Consider the following 19,851-nt stretch of genomic DNA (forward strand, 5'->3'; position numbering starts at 1 on the left):
AAGAGTATTTTATGTGATATTAATGTAGATAATAAAGCTGCACAGGATGCTGGCAGGACTTACATGAGAGTGGAAATGATATTTCAGAAGCAGCTTATGGAATCCTTCAATACCAGTTGTGGGCCATGGGCAGTGGGCAGTTCCTGCTCTGGAAGCCCCGGGGGATCCAGATTTCAGTTAAGACAAAGTATCAAGGAACACTGAATTACAAATGTTGTGGATGTCGAAAAGATTATGTACTGTGGAGTAGTAATTCATTTTAATTTCTTAAGCAGTTCAGGGTAGGTTTTTTACATTAAATTTTATACCTTTTTTCATTGAAATCAAATTATGAATATCTTTTATTTATAATTATCTTTGGATAGCTGTTTACATGGGGCTTCACAAACTGGATCTTAAATAGAATTAGTTTCCTGACTCGGCTTCTCATAACAATTCCAATTGCTCATTTGGATCCTAGTTAGGTTCCCCCACAGTGATTATAAAATGCAGCGTCCAGCCCAATGTCTGATACATTAGAATGGAGATACAGATCTCATCGTGTTTATTATTCTGATGTTGGTACATTCCAGGAATTTGCTAGTCTGCTGACATTGTATCTATGCTTATCAATTTTATCCTTTTAATTAATATAGAGCCTAATACATTATTTGCCAATATTAAAGGAGATCTCCATGAATTTTCAGAAATACCTATAAGTCTCTCAGTCTTCCACTTGTATGGATTTAATCGATATGTAGATTCAAAATTGAATAAAGGATATTTCATAGCTTTTTAATATTCTTAAGATACTGAGACATCAAAGATATTTATCCTGGTTGGGGTTGTGGCCCAGTGGCAGAGCATTTGCCTAGCATGTGTGAGGCACTGGGTTCGATTCCCAACACCACATATAAATAAATTTTTAAAAATAAAGGTCAATCAACAACTAAAAAAATAATAATAATAATAAAAGATATTTATCCTTTTCCTTGCCTTATTATTTTGAAATACTTCACCTGAGTCTTTAAAATGAAGGTAGCCATATGGAATTCCAGTGAGTTGGCTTTAGAACTAGGGATGGATTTTTTTTTTAAGTATGTGTAACAGTATAACAGTAATAGAAATACCAATCAGTTATATACTGAGCGTGACAATTTCAAAGTACTATCATAAATTTTTGTCCTTACAATAACCCTGGGGCAATTTACTGTTCTTATACTATGTATGGGAAAATTGACCCTCAGAAGAGAATAGATAAAAATGATTGATTGTTTTTTCAAAAAACTAATACTATAATGTATAGTACTCTTCTTCCTGAACCAGCCTTGGAATGGTATTTAGATAAGAATAAAGACTGTGGAGATGAGATAGAGAAATCAGTATAATACTGTCTCAGTATGTTGAGGCTGCTGTAGCAATATACTTTATACTGGGTAATTTATAAACAGCATTTTAAATTTTTTAAAATAGCATAAGTTCATTACTTATAGTTTTGGAGGTTGAGAAGTTCAAAATCAAGGCACCGGCAGATAGAATCTTGTTTTCTACTTCTCTGTCTTCACATAGCTGAAGGGGGTCTGGTGTTTCCTCAAGTCTCTTTTACAAGGGATTAATTCCATTCATGAGGACAGAGCCCTCATGACCAAGTCACCTTATAAAGTCCCCACCTTTTAATACCAACACAGTGGGGATTAGGATTTCAACATGAATTTGTTAGGGATAAGACATTCAGGCCATAGCAAATGGTGTCTTAGATTCTTTTATTAAGTAATAATTTTCCATTTTCCTTATTCATTAGGATTGAGTATTTTTAAATATAGAGCTTTCTTATGAAAGTAATAAGGTCCCTGAACTTAGCAAACTCTTCAAATATATTTAAGGTGACTCTCCCCATCCCCCAACATGTTAAATCGTTTTAGAATTGCAAGTTGGAGTACAACTTCTGTTTTTTTTCCTACTGTTTTTCTATCTCCACTGTGCACCAGCTTGCTTGTTTTTGACTCCAGGTCATGACCCATTAATACATTAATAAGTCATAAAATCACTTCAGTGCATTGCCCAAGCAACATTTTAAAAAATAGATAAGACCAGTGTGCTTTATATAAAGGAGCAGATTTTGTTTATGAAATTTTGTTTCAGATGAGTAAATGTGTAACACGGTAAGGGCATTTTGTAAAATGTATTAAGAATTTATTTCTTACACCGAATTGAGTTTTAAAAAAATGTTAGAAAGCCACAAGGTCACTCACCATTATTATATTTGTACCATAGGTACAGCTGGTTGGTTAACCATGGGTTAAACCTTTCAATGTAAACATTTCAGTGGAAACCCATGGTGCTCTGGGAATGAAGCTCAGTGGCAGAGTCCTTGCCTACCTTGGGTTCAATACCCAGTAACAAAAAAGGAAACAAAAACAAAAAAACATGGTCTTGTCATTTTGGGATTAACAAGTCCATAGAATTAAGTTGGACAAAGGAAATAGTTTTTGTTTGGGATGTTCCTTTCTACCCCATTCTGTCCTTTTTCATCTGCCCTTACTCCTCCAGAATTTTGAACCTTCGTATGGCTTTCATATAAGGGTAGCATCCTGACAAGTAGGTTTTCAACTAGGTAGTTGAAAATTTTGTTAACTCCTTTTTTAACTACAATTATTTCTTTCAATACATTTCTTATTCCATCGATTAGAATATAAATGATCATTTTACAATTTAGCAACTGACTTAGCCTTGAACAAAGATTTGCTGGGCTGGGATTCTGGCTCAGTGGTAGAATGCTTGCCTAGCACATGTGAGGCACTGGGTTCGAACCTCAGTACCACGTACATACATACATAAAAGTTTAAAAAAAAAAAAAAAGATTTTCTCATGTCCTATCATCCTCCCTTCCTTACTCCCCAAACTATCACATGACAATTCTTCTTTTATCTTCCATTTAACAGCAACTAATAAGACTTTTTTTCAGGTTTATAATCAAAGTTGTTATGTCATTTCATCCAGCATTTTTCACACATTACAGTTGAGCACTAGGAATTTAAAATATTAAAAGTTGTGTAATAGTGACCTCTACTGGTTATACTTGTGGTCTCCTGCAAGTGTATTTTAAAAACGATACGATGAAAGTACTTTCTGTTTAAAGTGAAGCGAATCACATTGTCTGTTAAAGTAAGGGAATTCAGCCATTATATAGTAACTTGAGTTCTTTCACTTTCAGTGAAAATTGTAACTGAATAATTGCTGGAAATTAAATTGAAGTTTGTTTGTTTGTTTTACCAGGGATTGAACCCAGGGGCACTTAAACACTGAGCCATATCCCCAGCCCTTTTTGTTTTTAATTTTGAGACAGGGCCTCACTTAGTTGCCGAGGCTGGCTTTCAACTTGGGATCCTTCTGCCTCAGTCTCCTAAGCTGCTGGGATTACAAGGCTTAAATTGAAGTATTTTGGTAAAAATCAATAACCTGTGGAGGACCTTACTTTAAAGATAAACTGCCGTGTATTAAAATTGTAGATACCAATGTAAACCATTGATTTCTGTGATTTTTAAATAGATTGGAATTTAGTACTTTTACATGATGGATAAAGAAAAAAATTTTTAGAGCCTTCAATTGCAAGATGCTACATGAGCTTTCTACTGGTATTGAAACTAAGGACAAGTAAATGAGAATTGGATTTATATATTTGCTTTTTTGAGCTTAGGTCTTGTTCCTGAAATTTTGTAAGTTATGTTTAAAGCAGCTTCTACTCATTCTGGTTATTTATCACAATAAAGTTGGAATTCAGAATATGATTATCCTCCTTAGATAATAGAATGTTCAGTTTTTTAGTCAACTGAGAAATTAATACATTAATAATTATAGTTTTTCCTTAGCTTAAGTATGTTTTTAGTATACATTACACAACATGTGGGAAGTTCTTTGGTATTCTTTGATTTTTAAAGTAAATTTTAAGTGAATATTACTATTTGGTTTATTTGCTGCTTAGTTGTTATTTTCCTATTTTCTAAGGAACGTGTCCAAAAAAGTTTCCCTCATCCAATCGATAAGTGGGCAATAGCTGATGCTCAATCGGCTATTGAAAAGAGGAAGCGAAGAAACCCTTTATCTCTCCCAGTAGAAAAAATTCATCCTTTATTAAAGGTAAAACTAAAACACTGCCTTCTTGCCTTTGAAAAGCAAATAAAACCCATCATTTTCAAACACTAAGAATGTTTAACTGAAGAGTAAAATTCTCTTGTTTTAAGTCTTCCAGGGATTCATGTGATGGGAGGAGGGGATGCTATGATAAGTCTAAATTGAGCAATAAAATTTAAGGTAGTTTCATACTAAGAGTAATAATCAAGCAAATTGAAGGGACTAAGAAAAGTTATTGTGGATTTTGTTTATTCCAGGTGTTATTAGAACTGCAAAGAGAATTTATAAAAGTCCTCCTTTCTTGTTGGCTAGAGCTAAGTGTTCATATAAATCATTTAGACATTAATATTTTGTGCAGGAAATTTTGTGAGACTTTAATAAGATGGTATATAACCTTTGAACAACAACAACAACAAAATCCCTAAGTATCACTTAAACTAGCCAGTCCAACTTTCCATTTAAATCAGTTAAATCTCTCCAGAACTAATGGAAAGAATGACTACTAGAAACCCTAATAATTCTTTCTGTTCTCTTTAATACAATGAACAAACTATTGATTAACTCACAACAAAAAGTTGTAAGAATTAAATCCTTAATACTTTTAAATATCAATAATTTTGCATACACCATAATGCAGGCAAAATGCTAATGCTTACATATATTGTTTGTGAGTTTTATTACTCAAGAAAGTTATTGTTATTATTTCCATTTGTAATGAGGTAGCAGAGACAAAAGCATCTGACTATCTGGTTTAAATTCAAAAGACTCAAAATGATAGTGTTAGATCTTAATCTTATACATAAATTTAAGGCTTACCACTTTGATGATTTTTTTAAACTTTTTTTTTTTTTTTTTTTAGTTGTTAATGGACCTTTATTTTATTTACTTATTTATATGCAATGCTGAGAATTGAACCTAGTGCCTCACACGTTAGGCAAGTGCTGTACCACTGAGCCACAACCCCAGCCCTTTACTGACGTTTAAGACTATCAAAAGGTTATATTGTGCCTTTGGTGATTGAATAGAAATATCTGCCTTTATCTTACTGACTGGTTTGAGGAAATGTGCAAGTCATGGAAAATTACTAAATTATTAATAATTGCCTATTTCTTTGTAATTCCTTTTTCGAGTTTTCTTGACCATACATTGACTTAGAGTCAGAAAGAATCAACAAATTGAGAAATGTATATATTGTTAATCATCCTAGATTTTTAAGTGTTTTTTTCTTTTTTTTGCGGTGCTGGGGATCGAACCCAGGGCTTTGTGCTTGCAAGGCAAGCTCTCTACTGACTGAGCTATCTCCCCAGTTCGATTTTGAGTTTTGTAATCTAATTGTTGGTATTATTCCAAGTTACTGGTAAATCTTTATCATGATAAATTGAAGTTTTTGTATATCCCAAAAGGGTAAATGCAGCCTGCCCCCAACTTATAGTAGACTTATTTCAGTTTTTCTCCCCCTTAATTGGATTGTTTGGAATTTGTTCTCCTAGGAGAACAAAAGACCCATGAAAGACCACACTCTCTTTGAAGTCTAATAATAGAACTATTTAATGTGCTCTTAATAACTAACATTGTTCAGTGGGACACAGCACACAGTTTTTTTTTTTTTTTTTCATAGGAACAGCCAGGGATACCAGGAATGTGCCACAAGGGTTTGGGGGAAGCCCAGGTTCCTTAGGAAAGGATAGAGGTATATAATTTAATAGGTATTTCTAGATGCCAGTAATGTATTTACTCTTTTTTTTTTTTTTTTTTTTTTTTTGCGGTGCTGGTGATTGAACCCAGGGCCTTGTGCTTGTGAGGCAGGCCCTCTACCAATTGAGCTATATCCCCAACCCTGTATTTACTCTTGTATAAAAGAGAAAACTCATTTGTTGTTGTTGTTGTAGTTACTTGCAGATATTCTTACTTGGGTAATGAAGAGCAATTGCTCTCCTATACCAAACTTGAACTTCCCTTCCTAGGTTAAGGATTATCTATTTAATACTGTATACTCCAAAGTATTTTACATGACCAGGGATAATTTTGCCTGGCCTTTTCTTAGTTAACATTTTTCAGTAGCAATACATATATTATTCATAATTGGACCCCTTAAATTATAAAATTGAACATTGATAATCATAGGCCTCAAAGTTAAGGTAAATTACATGTTTTTAAATTTTAACCAGTGTGTTGAATATTTAGTATATGGTGTTTAAACATGTTTTCTTTTGATTTTGCAGGAGGTCCTAGGTTATAAAATTGACCATCAGGTTTCTGTTTACATAGTAGCAGTATTAGAATACATTTCTGCAGACATTTTAAAGCTGGTGGGGAATTATGTAAGAAACATACGACATTATGAAATTACAAAACAAGATATTAAAGTGGCAATGTGTGCTGATAAGGTAGGAAACTGAACTTCTGTGTGTTTTATTCTTAAAATTGTGTACTATGTTTTGGGGGACAGTCCCAGTAATCTACTAGCAAGTATTCAGGATAACACTTTATAGAAATATATTAGATATATAATGTTAAGATGTTGTTAAACATGTAGCAATTTTCTTATGTATTGCTGCAATACTGTTTATTACAGTAATAATATCTTAATAGTGAATTTCTTAAAATCTCATTTGAATTTGAAGATTTAGAAAGCTGTGGATTTACTTGAAAACAGTTTTTAAAAATGTGAAAGTGTGGAAAGTACTAAAAGTTTTATTTCAACACTTAGTTTTCCTTAGATACCACTTGTGTAGTGTTTCAATAATATTAAGAACAAACATTTCTTAAAAGTTGAGCATACATGTGGTTTATCTCATCTGGTCATTCTGATACTCCTCGGATATAGGTAATCTTATCTGTATGACACTGTAGAAGTTCACAAGAAGGGGAAAGATGAGTTCCAGAAAGACCAACAATGGTAGACTTCTTGGAGAAAACAAGGCTTGTTTTGATCTATCCCCAGCAAATGTAGGAAAATAGGCCAGTGGAAGACTATAAAATTATTCAAATATGAGACATTGAGGCCATGGAATAACGTGAGAACAGCAAGGGTGTAGAGCAAAGGATACCAAATCAGAGAAATTCAAAATAGAATTTGGGAACAGAATAGAAGTGATAGGTTAACATAAGAGACAGACAGATACTAGTGTTGGTAAAGAGCTTGAAAGAGGCATGTGTGATATCAGATGTAGAATTCTGTTTCAGAGGAGTTGTGAGGGGTGGTAGCAATATATTCATAAAGAGGCAGTTGTATAGTAGATTTTTTTTTAATCATTTAAGAACTTTATTAACAGAACCTTTTAGGGCATTTACCTTCAAATTTGACTGTAGATTGACATTTATGCTTTTATATATCTCTATACAGGTATTGATGGATATGTTTCATCAAGATGTAGAAGATATAAATATATTATCTTTAACTGATGAAGAGCCTTCCACCTCAGGAGAACAAACTTACTATGATTTGGTAAAAGCATTTATGGCAGAAATTCGACAATATATAAGGGAATTAAATCTAATTATTAAAGTTTTTAGAGAGCCCTTTGTCTCCAATTCCAAATTGTTTTCAGCTAATGTAAGTATATCGTGTGTATATATATATGACCACTTCAAATTTGAATTTGTCTAGTTCACACTAATTTGCCAGTCTTTAAAAGTTGTTGAACTTGATTCATGATCACAAATAAAGTGATATAAGTTTTAAGAGACCACACATCAAAAATTAAAAGAAAATATAAAGAGGACTGATTATATAAGTGAAAATGAATTCACAGAATCTTCCATACACACCAAACAATAAAGCCTCTTTTCTGGATAGAAGATATTTTTGCTTTATTTGGCCAATTTGAGTCATTTAATCAGTACTTCATTGGCACCAAAACAGAGATGAAAATTTAAAATTAAATTGCAATACAATGTGGTAGTAACTGTGATAGAAGTGTGACAGCAGTATTATTGAGAGCATAAAGGAGGAGGGAACCAGTAACACTGACACTCAGATAATTTCTGGTGTTATAAAAGTAATCAAACTAACCTAATTGGGACCTAAAGAAATGCTGGTTGAGAGCAGGGGAGGTTGTCTAAGGGTGTTACATAGTAGTAATTCCTGAAGCTCCTCAGTCATAGGTGACTGATGGAGAAACAGTACTTACTATAGAAACTGTGAGTGGGGCTCAAGTTATGGCAATAAGTAAACATTAAAAAATAAAGAAATAGGGGTTTGTGATGTAGCTTAGTGATAGAGTACTTGCCTAGCATGTGTGAGGTCCTGGGTTTAATCCTGAGCAACACACACAATAATAATAAGTAAATAAAGGAGTAGATTATAGGGGTGGTTGTGCAAATCTGTAGATATACCAAAAAACCCAGAATTACTCACTTTAGATGGATGAATTGCATGGTATATAAATTATCTTTCAATAAAGTTACTTTTAAAGTGAGTAAAGGTGTTGGATACAGTAGCACACACCTGTAATTCTAGCTACTCAGGAGGCTGAGGCAGGAAGATTGCAAGTTCAAAGTCAGCCTCAACAACTTAGTGAGCTCCTGTTTCAAAATAAAAAATAAAAAGGGCTGGCTCGGGATATAGTTCAATGGAGTGCCCTTGGGTTCAATCCCTAGTACTGTAAATAAATAAATAATTTAAAAAAATAAGAGTGAAGGAAAGACAAAGATGTTTCAGGACACAAACATTAAGAACCAGAAATGGTCTATATCAGTAATCATCTGAAAAGTGCAAATTAAAACCACAACAAGCTACTACTATACACTCATTAGAAGAACTTAAAAAAAAAAAAATACAATAGCAAATACTAAAAAAGATGTGGTGCACCTATTTGTGGTAACTTTAAGTTCTCATATTGTGAGATGTAAACTAGTATAAACATTTTGGGAAATGGTTCAACAGTTTTGTATAATAATAAGCATAAACCAACCATACTGTCCAGTAATACTATCCCTGGGTTTTCATACAGAAGAAATGAAAACATGTTCATGTAATACTTACTCATGAATGTGCCTAGCAGTTTTGTTTTTACCCCAAACTGGAAACAACCCAAGTGTCCATCAAAGTTGATGAATATGCAAATTGTGACGTGTCCATGCAGTGGAATGCTACTCAACAGGGAATAGGTGGAACAAAGAAACTAGCCATAAAGACTAGATATGATTCCATTTATTTCATATTCTAGAAAAGGTATTTTTCTAGTGGTGGAAAGCAGATTACAGGTCCCCTGGGAGTGAGGGGAGTGAGGCATACAGAAACTTCTTAAGGCAATGAAGGTATCTTGAATAAGATAGTGGTTACATGAATGGAATCATGAATTTCACCAAAAAGTGCATTAAAAATAGGTGTATCTTACTATAAACAAATCATATCTCAAAGTTGATTTGACAAAATATAGTCACAATAAAAATAATCAAAAAATAGTAACCAGTGGATTTTAGTTTAACAGTACAGAATTGATTCCCCATTGCATCTAACCTTTAGGAAACTACCATTCATTAAACTTTGGTGTAATGCCATAAAAGGATATTCACTTTATTTGTTAGGAAAGTCTAGAATAGGCAAATTCATAGAGACAGAAAGTATAATAGAGATTGACAAGGGCTGGGAAAAGAGCAAAATGGAGAATAACTTAATGGGTTTAGGGTGTCTCTCTGAGGTGATGAAATGTTCTAGGATTTGATAGTGTGATTATACAACTCTGTAAATACACTGAAAACTGTCAGTATAGAAGTATATAAGGGTAAATTTTGTGGTATATGAGTTACATCTCAAAAAAATTATAAAGAATCTTTACAAAAGAATACCTATAGATATTTAAGTAGGTTATTAAAATAATCCCCCTTTTCCTATTATGTATCTGTACAGCTAGATTTTCTTCATGTATTTCAACCAAAATAATGTATCCCAACATACTGAATGGCAAGAAATGATAGGAAGATCCTGCTGTCTTTTATTAAACTACTTGTTAGATTTACAAAAATGTAAAGTGATACCATTTTCTACTAAATATTTCCTTTTTGTTCTTTAAGAAAAACAGTTTTCACAAAAATGTTATTTATGTTATATAGTGAGTTCATTGTTAAAAGTGAATTAAATGTTTAAACATTCTTGGTTCTAACTTCTAATATGGTAAATATCAATAGATGCAAACAAAAGTCCATAAAAGTGTGGTAATTTATAAGAGTGTGAAGGAGTTCTAAGACAAATAGTTTGAGAACCGTTATCCAAGAGAAATGTATTTACAACCTGTAAATTGCAAAACAAATTATTAATATTTTTATGAGTCATTAGTATTTGTCAGTATGTTTTCCATGTTAAATTTCATGATTATAAAATGACTTACAAGCTCAAAATTTATCTATTATTATACAACCTAACTGAATTAATATATTTCTCTCTTCCCCAATAGGATGTAGAAAATATATTTAGCCGTATAGTAGATATACATGAACTTAGTGTAAAGTTACTGGGCCATATAGAAGACACTGTAGAAATGACAGATGAAGGCAGTCCCCATCCCTTAGTAGGAAGCTGCTTTGAAGACTTGGCAGAGGTAAGTATTTCAATTATATATATGTTTTTTAAAAAGTATGTATGCCTACTTTTGCATTAAAATTGGAAGTTTTAATTCTATGTCTAACTAAACTCCTAGATAGTAACCGCTGACTACTACCTGTTATTGCCCCTTCCTGTTGGTGTCATTGTCAACATTTGTTTCTGTTATCTTAACAAACATAGAAAAAGTAGTCTCCCTTTATAGAAAAGCAGATTCCACAAAGGAGAGGTCCTACAAGTGACATCTAGTGGCCTATTATGAAATCTTTCAAAGCAGGAAAAGTCAATGAATCAATGAAGAACTTGGATCTGGGGTTATATGACTTATGTTGCACTCCAAGTTCTGCTGTTTAGTAGTTGTTTGACTGTGGGCAAGTTATTTTGCTTCTCTAAACTTCTGTATATTTGTAAAGTAAGCATGATGATAATAATAGAACTTGAAAATTTTGAGGAAATTGGGTAAGAACACAGTCAGCTACTCAATGTGTGGTAACTACATGATTACCTTTTAAGAGCAGTGATGAAACTAGGGTCCAGGGTCCAGATGATTCAGAAATGATGGGGCAGAAAATCTGCTAGCTTTTTCCTTGACTATTTCAAATGCTAAAATATATGAGTTCTCACAAATTAGCATTGATAATCCTCTGGGTTTTCTAGCTCTTGCTCTGTTCTCACTCTAAAATCTATTCTTTTTTATTATAACAGTGTTGAGATTGTTGGGGGAAAACTTAAAAAAGAGATATGATAATACTTAATGGCTAGATAAAAGAATTCAGAAACTAGAAAAGAACACTACTGCTACTTATATTCAACATTCAATTAGTAGTGCCTACCAATGCAAGAAATAGACAAGACAAAGTTGTCCTATTTGTAGTCACTATAATTGTCTATAGAACAAATCCAAAAAATTTATATATTATTAGAACTAGTATGAAAGTTCAGTGTAGTGCCTAGAGAAAAGATCAGCATATAATAAATGGTAGCACCACTGTGCTCAGTTATAACCCATTGACTATATAATTAATGGCAGAAAACTTCATTTACTAAATGATCTAAGGTACTCAGTAATAAACCTAACTAAACATATGTAGGCCCTTTGTTTAAAAAAAAAAAATTAGGTTCAAAAGGAATATCTGAATAAATGGAAATACATGTCATGTGTATGAATGGAAAGACTCAATATTATAATGATGCTAGTTGTCTCTCAAATTCTCAAATAAGCTATAAATCCTAAAATTTGTGTGTAAGAATGAAGGAACAAAAAGAGCAATTTGGAGGAACAAGTTGAGGGACTTGTCCTATCACACATTGATATTTGTTACAAAGCCATAGTAACTAAGAGTGTAGTATGGGTGCTGATAGACAGACAGTGGAACAACAGAATAGAGTGTCCTGCCCCCCCCCCCCCAAAATTATACACACTTTATGTGAAAGAGATAACATTAATCAATAGGGAAAGAACAAACAAAAAATAGATGCTGTATCAAAATTGGTTATCCTTAAGGAAAAAAAATTCATTCTGTATCTTGTATCATTCTCAAAATAGTTCTCAACAGATTAGAAATCCCCATGTTTGTGAATTGGAAGTATCAATACTGTTAAAATGTCCATGCAACCCAAAGCAATCTATAGATCAGTGCAATCCCTATCAAAATGGTAATGACATTCTTCACAAACCTAGAAGAAACCGTATTAAGATTTGTATGGAACCACAAAAAACCCCAAATAGTCAAAGTAATCTTGAAGAGAAAGAACAAAACAGGAGGCATTATATTACCTGATTTCAAAACATACGCTACAGGGGGCTGGGGATGCAGCTCAGTGGTAGAGCACTTGAGTAGCATGTACAAAGCCCTGGGTTCAATCCCTAGCACTGGGGCCAGTGGTAGGGAACCCTCCAAAGCTATAGTAATCAAAATAGCATGAAACAGATCAATGAAACAGAATAGAGAGCCTAGAAATAAACTCACATGTCTATAACTAACTGATCTTCAACAAAGGTGCTAAGATAATTGATCTTCAACAAAGGTGCATAGACTATAGAGTCTTTTCAATAAATAGTGCCAGGAAAATTGGGTGTCCATATGCAGAAGAATGAAACTAGACCCCTAACTCTTAACATATACAAAATTGAACTGAAGATGGATTAAAGACTTACTTATAAGACCTGAAACTATTAAAGTGCCAGAAAGAAATACAGAGAACAACTTCAGGACATTGAAATGGGCAAGGATTTTTTGAATAAGACCTCAAAAGCACAGAAAACAAAAGCAAAAATAGACAAATGGGAGAAAATATTTGTAACTATACATCTGATATAGAGTTAATATCCAAAATACATAAGGAACTCAAACAACACCCACCCCCACCCCCCAAAAAAAGGTTAAAAAAAAAAACTGATTTAAAATTTGACACTTGACAAACAAATAGGCTTTTCTCAAAAGAAGACACATGAATGGCCAACAGGTCATATGAAAAAATGTTCAATATGACTAACATGGAAATGCAAATCAAAACCACAAAGAGATATCACCTCATTCCAGTTAGAATGGCTGCCACCAAAAGGACAAATATAACAAGTGCTGGGAGAATGTAGAAAAAAGGGAATCCTTATACACTGTTGGTGGGAATGTATATTCGTCGTCTTCATTAGGGTGAAAAAAATATGGAGAGGTTCCTTCAAAAATTGAAAATAGAACTGTATGATCCAGCAATTCCACTTCAGGACAAATATCCAAAGGAAATAAAATCAGCATGTTGAAGGACATGTCCTGCACTACGATGTTTATTGAAGTGCTATTTGGTAGTGCCAAATGTTGGCAATGAAGTGGCCAGTTGGCAAGTCACTACTGAGAGTGTATAAGTTGATACCACTATTTGGAAAGCAACTTCTCTCTTCTAGTTTATATGCTTTCAAAATATGCAAATGTGCATAGTAAGACATATATGAAGTATTTATACAGACTTATTTATAATTGTGAAAAATGGGAGATTGAGTCACCTTTAATAGAAAATAGATTAAGGTGATGTAATCATAAAGTAGAATATTATACAAAGTTTTAAAATAGGAGGAACTACCTGAGTCAGAATGGATAAATCCTGATAATAACTTTGAATATAAAAACCAACTTGCTGAAGAATATATATATATATATATATATATATTATGTGCGTGAAGTTTGGAAAGCATGCAAAATAATTCATTGCTTTTGTTCTTGATACATGTGTAATTGTGATATAAAAACCTACATGAGAATGATAAAATTCAAGTCCCGGATAGTGATTACTTGTGGGGATCAGCAGAGAAGGATACAGACTTGTGAAAGGGAGCTTAAGGGGTCTACAAATTTATCTCTAATAATCAATCTATATGATGAGAATTTGGATTTCCAGTAAATTGTCCATTTTTTTTTCTCTCGAGCTTAGCTATTTTTTTTTTTTTATTTTTTATGTTTTTTGAGCTTAACTATTTTAGAACAATCCTGGCTACAATTTGTTCAGAGCTTATTGTGTGCCAGACAGTATTATATAAGATATCTCATTTAATTCTTAAAACAACACTGTGAAGTTGGTATTATCCACATCTTCCAATGAGGAAACATTCTTACAGTTAAGTACTTTATTGAAGAATACACAGCTAGTAAGTAGTCAGAATTGGAACCTAGGTCTTTATGACTACAAAGCCTATGCAAAATTTTAAACCACTACACTATATAAAGTCCTTTTATTTATAAAGTTACCATAAACATTTTGTAATACAACCATCGGGGCTTCATTGAGAGGGGAGGAAGGCAAACTATCTACTGTATACCATAATTTCTAGCAGTTCAAAGAGACCAAAGATCTAATCAGATCTTCATTTGTTGTTCCTATTCACTCTATTCATCTCTAACTCCTTCCTGTTATTATTGACACCTTATTAAACATTTGTGTAAAATATACAATGAATGAAGTTTCTGGTATTATTACAGAAATGTTTACTTGAAGTAATTAAAATTAAGAAGTGAATTAGAGGGCTGGGGAGATAGCCCATCGGTAGAGTGCTTGCCTTGCATGCACAAGGCCCTGGGTTCGATCCCCAGCACTGCAAAAAGAAAAAAAAAAAAAAAAAAGAAGTGAATTAGGATCCTGCTCTAGGAATCCAGGATGACTTGGAACTTTATATGTCATATTGCATTTCACAAACCTTCTTATACTTATTGTTATTACTATCTTTCCTTAAAAGCAATCTGAGCCAGATGAGGTGGTGCTTGCCTATAATCCAGTGGCTTGGGAGGCTGAGGCAGGATGATTACAAATTTCAAAGCCAGCCTCAGCAACTTAGCAAGGCCCTAAGCAACTCACGGAGATACTGACTCTGAATTTTATACATTTTTATACACACACACACACACACACACACACACACACACACACACACTGGGGATGTGGCTCAGTGGTTAAGTGCCCCTGGGTTCAATCCCTGGTACAAAAAAAAAAAAAAAAAAATCTGAAAAACAACATTAAGGGTGGTTAATACATAAACATTGCTTTTTCTACCATTCCCTCCTACCTCCTTCCACTACTACTCCACTGTTTTCCTCTTCCTCTTTCTATAATTACCCTTTGTGGAAATGAGCTCTTATGAGAATCTAGAGCACCATTTTCACAGTAGATTTATACCTGGAATAGTGGATAGGATGGAAGAGAGTGAAGGCCCTAATCCTCCTTCTAACATCAAGATACCTACTCTCTTTTTCCCCCAGAAAACACTGATACTCTTTTGGACCTTGCTGTTAGAATTTAGTTTATTCATGACTAGCAATATTAGTAATAATGATAATTTTTTTTGGCAGTTTGGATTAAATGGTTTTATGAAAGCTATAACAGTGTATTTTAGGTAAAAGAAACTGTTATCTCCAGCTTACAAAATATGAAAGTAAAAGTCCAACACAAAGAAAAACTATGAAAAAACAAGTTTTTGGTAGCAGTAAACATTTATGCCTTACCTCCTTATTGTTACCTATATTCTTTGTTGTTCAAGTTAAGCTTTCTTTGCTTTCCAGAGAACTAAGTGCCACTCTTTGCCGCTCTTATACTGTAAGGAATCCTTTAAAGAGGGGTGTCACAACATATGAGGGCTCTATTTGCTCATCAGAAAAAAACTGATTTACTGTCTTACTTGAAAATACTAGATTAATTCTATTAAAATTATAATTAATAGTCATAATTTTTATTTAGAAGTTTAAAAATATATATATATCATATACTAGCATAGATATGCTCATAATTTAATCTTTTCTACTTATAGTGGCAGGTTATTTATGTTTTACCTTGGAAAAAAATTGTTTATGTTTTAACTTCTTTATTTTCTAAGGAACTGGCATTTGATCCATACGAATCATATGCTCGAGATATTTTACGACCTGGTTTTCATGATCGTTTCCTTAGTCAGTTATCAAAGCCTGGGGCAGCACTTTATTTGCAGGTACAGTAATTTTTAAATCAAGATGTACGATGTCTGAAAAGTAAACTTTAAAAAAAAAATTAAATCACTTTCTTTTCTAGTCAATAGGCGAAGGTTTCAAAGAAGCTGTTCAATATGTTTTACCCAGGCTACTTCTAGCCCCTGTTTACCACTGTCTGCATTACTTTGAACTTCTGAAGGTAAGAAAACTCTAATTGGTATTTATAAACTATTCAAATGTGATAGAAAAGCCTCACATATGCTAGGCAAGCACCGTACACTGAGTTATGGTCCCCATCCATGTAATATACATTTGTAAATTATGTGAGCACCTGTGTACATTGATGTGTACCCATTTTCTTTTTCCAGTTAAATAAATCTGCAAAAGAGTAGCATATTTTCTCCAATTTCTATAGTGAATTTAAAAGCAATTGTCAGGTATTTTTATCTTGTATCCTTTTTGCTTCTGTGGCTGATTTTTTGAAAATAACCTTGGATTTATGCTTCCAAATCTCCATTTGGTGACCTCAGCAGATTCAGGGACTCAGATAAAGGAATATTCTCAATGAGAATAAGGATGAAATAATGGGGATGGCTAATTCACCTAATTTTCTGAGCTCAAGTTTGTAACTGTCTCTCTAAACTGCTTATCATTACTTTAGAAGCAGTGAATTTGTATAATAATTCCAGTAAAAAAATCACCCTTTTGACCTCCATTCAAAATATTAAGAAGCACTGACCAAAAGGAAAGGGTCTATTTTCTTTTTTCCTTTTCCTGTTATGCCCTAAAATTAAAGAAAAGGAAAACCTTAGTCTATATAAAGTATAATTCAGTAGTATAGTCCAAAGTCATATTCTGTTTACTTTTAAGGACCTAACCCTCAAAAGACAAAACAAGACATGCATTAATACTACTATTTCCTTAAATTGGGATATAGGCATTTGCTTTTCTGGGTAAGTTATCAGTTGTTTTCAACCTATCTTAACACTATCATCTGTGGACAGCCCCAACTGATAGGCACTTAGGAAAAGATTGATAGGCCAGGCAGGGTGGTACACGTCTTTAACCCCAGCTACTCAGGAGACTGAGGCAGGAGGATCACAAATCTGAAGCTAGTCTGGGTAACTTAGATATAGACTCTGTCTGAAAATTAAGCATTTTTAAAGGGAACTGGGGATGTAGCTTGCCCAGCATGTGGGAGGCCCTGGGTTCAATGCCCAATACTGCAAAAAGGAAAGAAAAAGACAAGTCAGTCATTTTTATACCCTGTAGCATTTTTGTCCCCACTACTTGGTAAACTCTAAGAGAGCTCAGTTTTAAATTTCACGGAGTATTTATATTTGATAAGTTTTTGGTCTCTTTGCCTTGTAGTAATTTGGACTTAATTCAGTTAGATTTCAATTAGGAATGTTTGAACTTGGAAAGAGTTAAGGGAGCAAAAGGGTAATATTTAATCACCAGGCACAATTATAAAGCTCTTAGTAATCTGTTCAAGATTGCAAACAGCTTACCATTTAAGGTCTTTTGTAATAAAAGATGGTTATTTTAAGAAGGTAATCAAGGGGAAGCTTTTAGTATAAGTCTTTATAAAGAATTCATTATGAAAACCATAGTCATGATGAGACAGTTATAGTTTTGTATATAGAATCCTTTTTTGTAATGGTTTCTCTGGTAGAGATTTTTACCTGAGCCTGTAATGATGTTCTGAAAGATGCAAAGGCCATATGAAACCTCAAGGCAGTTATAATTTATAAATAAAAACAAGATGCTTTGATGAAGGCTCAGAAGGCTATAAAACTCAAATTGTTTTTTTCTTTTGGTTGAACTCAGGGGCGCTTAACCACTGAACCACATTCTCAGCCCCTTTTTATTTTTTATTTTGAGACAGGGTCTCCCAGAGTTGCTTAGGGCCTCGCTAAATTGCCGAGGATGGCTTTGAACCTATGATCCTCCTGCCTCAACCTCCCAAGTGGCTAGGATTACAGGCATGCACCACCATGCTGGCTGAAACCCCGTCATTTTAATAAGAAATTACATATTCCCCCAAAACAAGCAATTAATTGTAACTTGTGGCAATTTGCAAGATTTCTATTGATTTAGGGATATATATTCCTGATTCATATCAGTGCCTAAAGTTACATTGCAAAATTAACAGTATACATTGGGCAGGAAACTAATCCAGATGCTGATCATTTTTTAATTTTTGGTACCAGGGATTGAACTAGTGGTGCTTAAACACTGAGCCACATCTTCAGCCCAGTTTTTTTATTTTTTATTTTGAGATAGGGTCTCACTAAGTTGCTGAGGCTTTGAACTTGCCATCCTTCTGCCTCAGCCTCCTGAGCTGGTGGGATTACAGTTGTGTGCCACTGCACCTGGCAGTGATCATTCTTTTTTTTGCTGAATTCTCTCAGCATTATTGTACTGCTTATACTTTAATTTGTATTTGTTGCTTAATTAAATATTTTCATTTAACAATATTTTCAAAGTATTCTCTAGGACACTAGTCTCATGAGATATTCTAAAGGGGGGTTGTTCAGTGGTCAAATATTTGGGGACTACTGCATCCTCAGTTATGCTCCTAGAAATGTTCAGTGTATGTTAGAATACTAACATCTTTGTAAAATTACACAGTAAAGCAGCATTTCCCAAGTCAGTTACACCTTGCAGTCCCTTTGAAATGTGATGCATTTGTGAATGTTTCTTAGGAAAACTATCATGAGGATTCTTATTCCATCAAATGAACTGAAAGGCCTTTCAACTTGAAGATTTTTTTCCAACTACATGATTCTTCCTGGTTCTGGTTTTTGTTTGTTTGTTTGTTGTTTTGTTTTTTTCCCCTTTTGGGAATTGCCATGCTCCAGGTGTTAGTCTGAGCTTGGTAATTCTAGACTCAGCAATGATAGCACAAAATTGGGGCAACTGGAGGCAGGAAAACCCTAAGATAGAAGTGACAGAAACTAACCACAGTTTATCTAAAAGTGGAAAGCTTTAAACTTTTGAAAGCTTTAAACTATATTGAGGACTGATATTTCTTCTTGTAGTCTAGCTCAGTAGCTTACTAGCTAGCTGTGTGGCTTGAGTCAGGTCACTTCATCTTTTTGTGTCCTGCTTTCCTTATTTATGAAATGCTTATTTCACTGGGTAGGTCTGTCAACCACAGTAATATACATAAAAATACACCATATATGGTAAAGTACATAAATACTGAGTATTTTTATCACTAGTGCTATTTCTTCTTGTCCTGCAGATATGTTAAGCTTAACATTTTTCTTTCATCACATTTGCCCTACCTCATCTGCCCAAATCTATACTTTTTCCTGTATTTCCTATCTTTGTTGATCAGCTCAGGCCCTTTCATCAGAAGCCATCACCTCCTGGAACTCCCAGATTGGAACGGGCCATTGGTTCTCTGTCACCTGTAACAAAGTCTAAATTCTTTAGCTTTATTGCAGCTCTCTCTCCAACTTCATCTCTTAGTATTTAATTCTACCCACCTTCTGCTTTAGCCATAAAGAATCACTTAGCAACTCTGGGTATGCCAAATCTGTTCAGAGTTCCATTCATTTGTATGTCCTTTCCCCCTCGTTTATTTGTAATTTGTCTTCTTCTAACCTCCCTTTTTATTTAGGAAGTTCGAAGAGTTTGTTCTAGTGTTGGTTTCTCTCTCAAGTTTTTCTTGCTTCCATAGGCTGATCCTTTCACTAAGCTTCCTACTCTCTTCACAACTCTTTGTAGAACTTGTTCCGT

The 19,851-nt window shown here is 33.8% G+C and overlaps 1 protein-coding gene across 2 annotated transcripts in view; it reads left to right on the plus strand.

Annotated features, from left to right (window-relative positions):
- Sos1 (SOS Ras/Rac guanine nucleotide exchange factor 1) overlaps positions 1 to 19,851 on the plus strand; it is a 124,973-nt gene that overhangs the window by 58,498 nt on the left and 46,624 nt on the right. Inside the window, exons 3-8 of one of the 2 annotated variants that reach the window (XM_047523075.1) lie at positions 3,985 to 4,116; positions 6,333 to 6,497; positions 7,457 to 7,666; positions 10,509 to 10,652; positions 16,011 to 16,121; positions 16,202 to 16,300. In XM_047523075.1, the coding sequence (XP_047379031.1) occupies positions 3,985 to 4,116; positions 6,333 to 6,497; positions 7,457 to 7,666; positions 10,509 to 10,652; positions 16,011 to 16,121; positions 16,202 to 16,300 (861 nt within the window). The remainder of the gene's footprint in view (positions 1 to 3,984; positions 4,117 to 6,332; positions 6,498 to 7,456; positions 7,667 to 10,508; positions 10,653 to 16,010; positions 16,122 to 16,201; positions 16,301 to 19,851) is intronic. The other variant, XM_047523076.1, reaches the window with a different exon arrangement.

Source organism: Sciurus carolinensis, chromosome 13, assembly GCF_902686445.1.
Source record: "Sciurus carolinensis chromosome 13, mSciCar1.2, whole genome shotgun sequence".
NCBI lineage: Eukaryota > Metazoa > Chordata > Mammalia > Rodentia > Sciuridae > Sciurus > Sciurus carolinensis.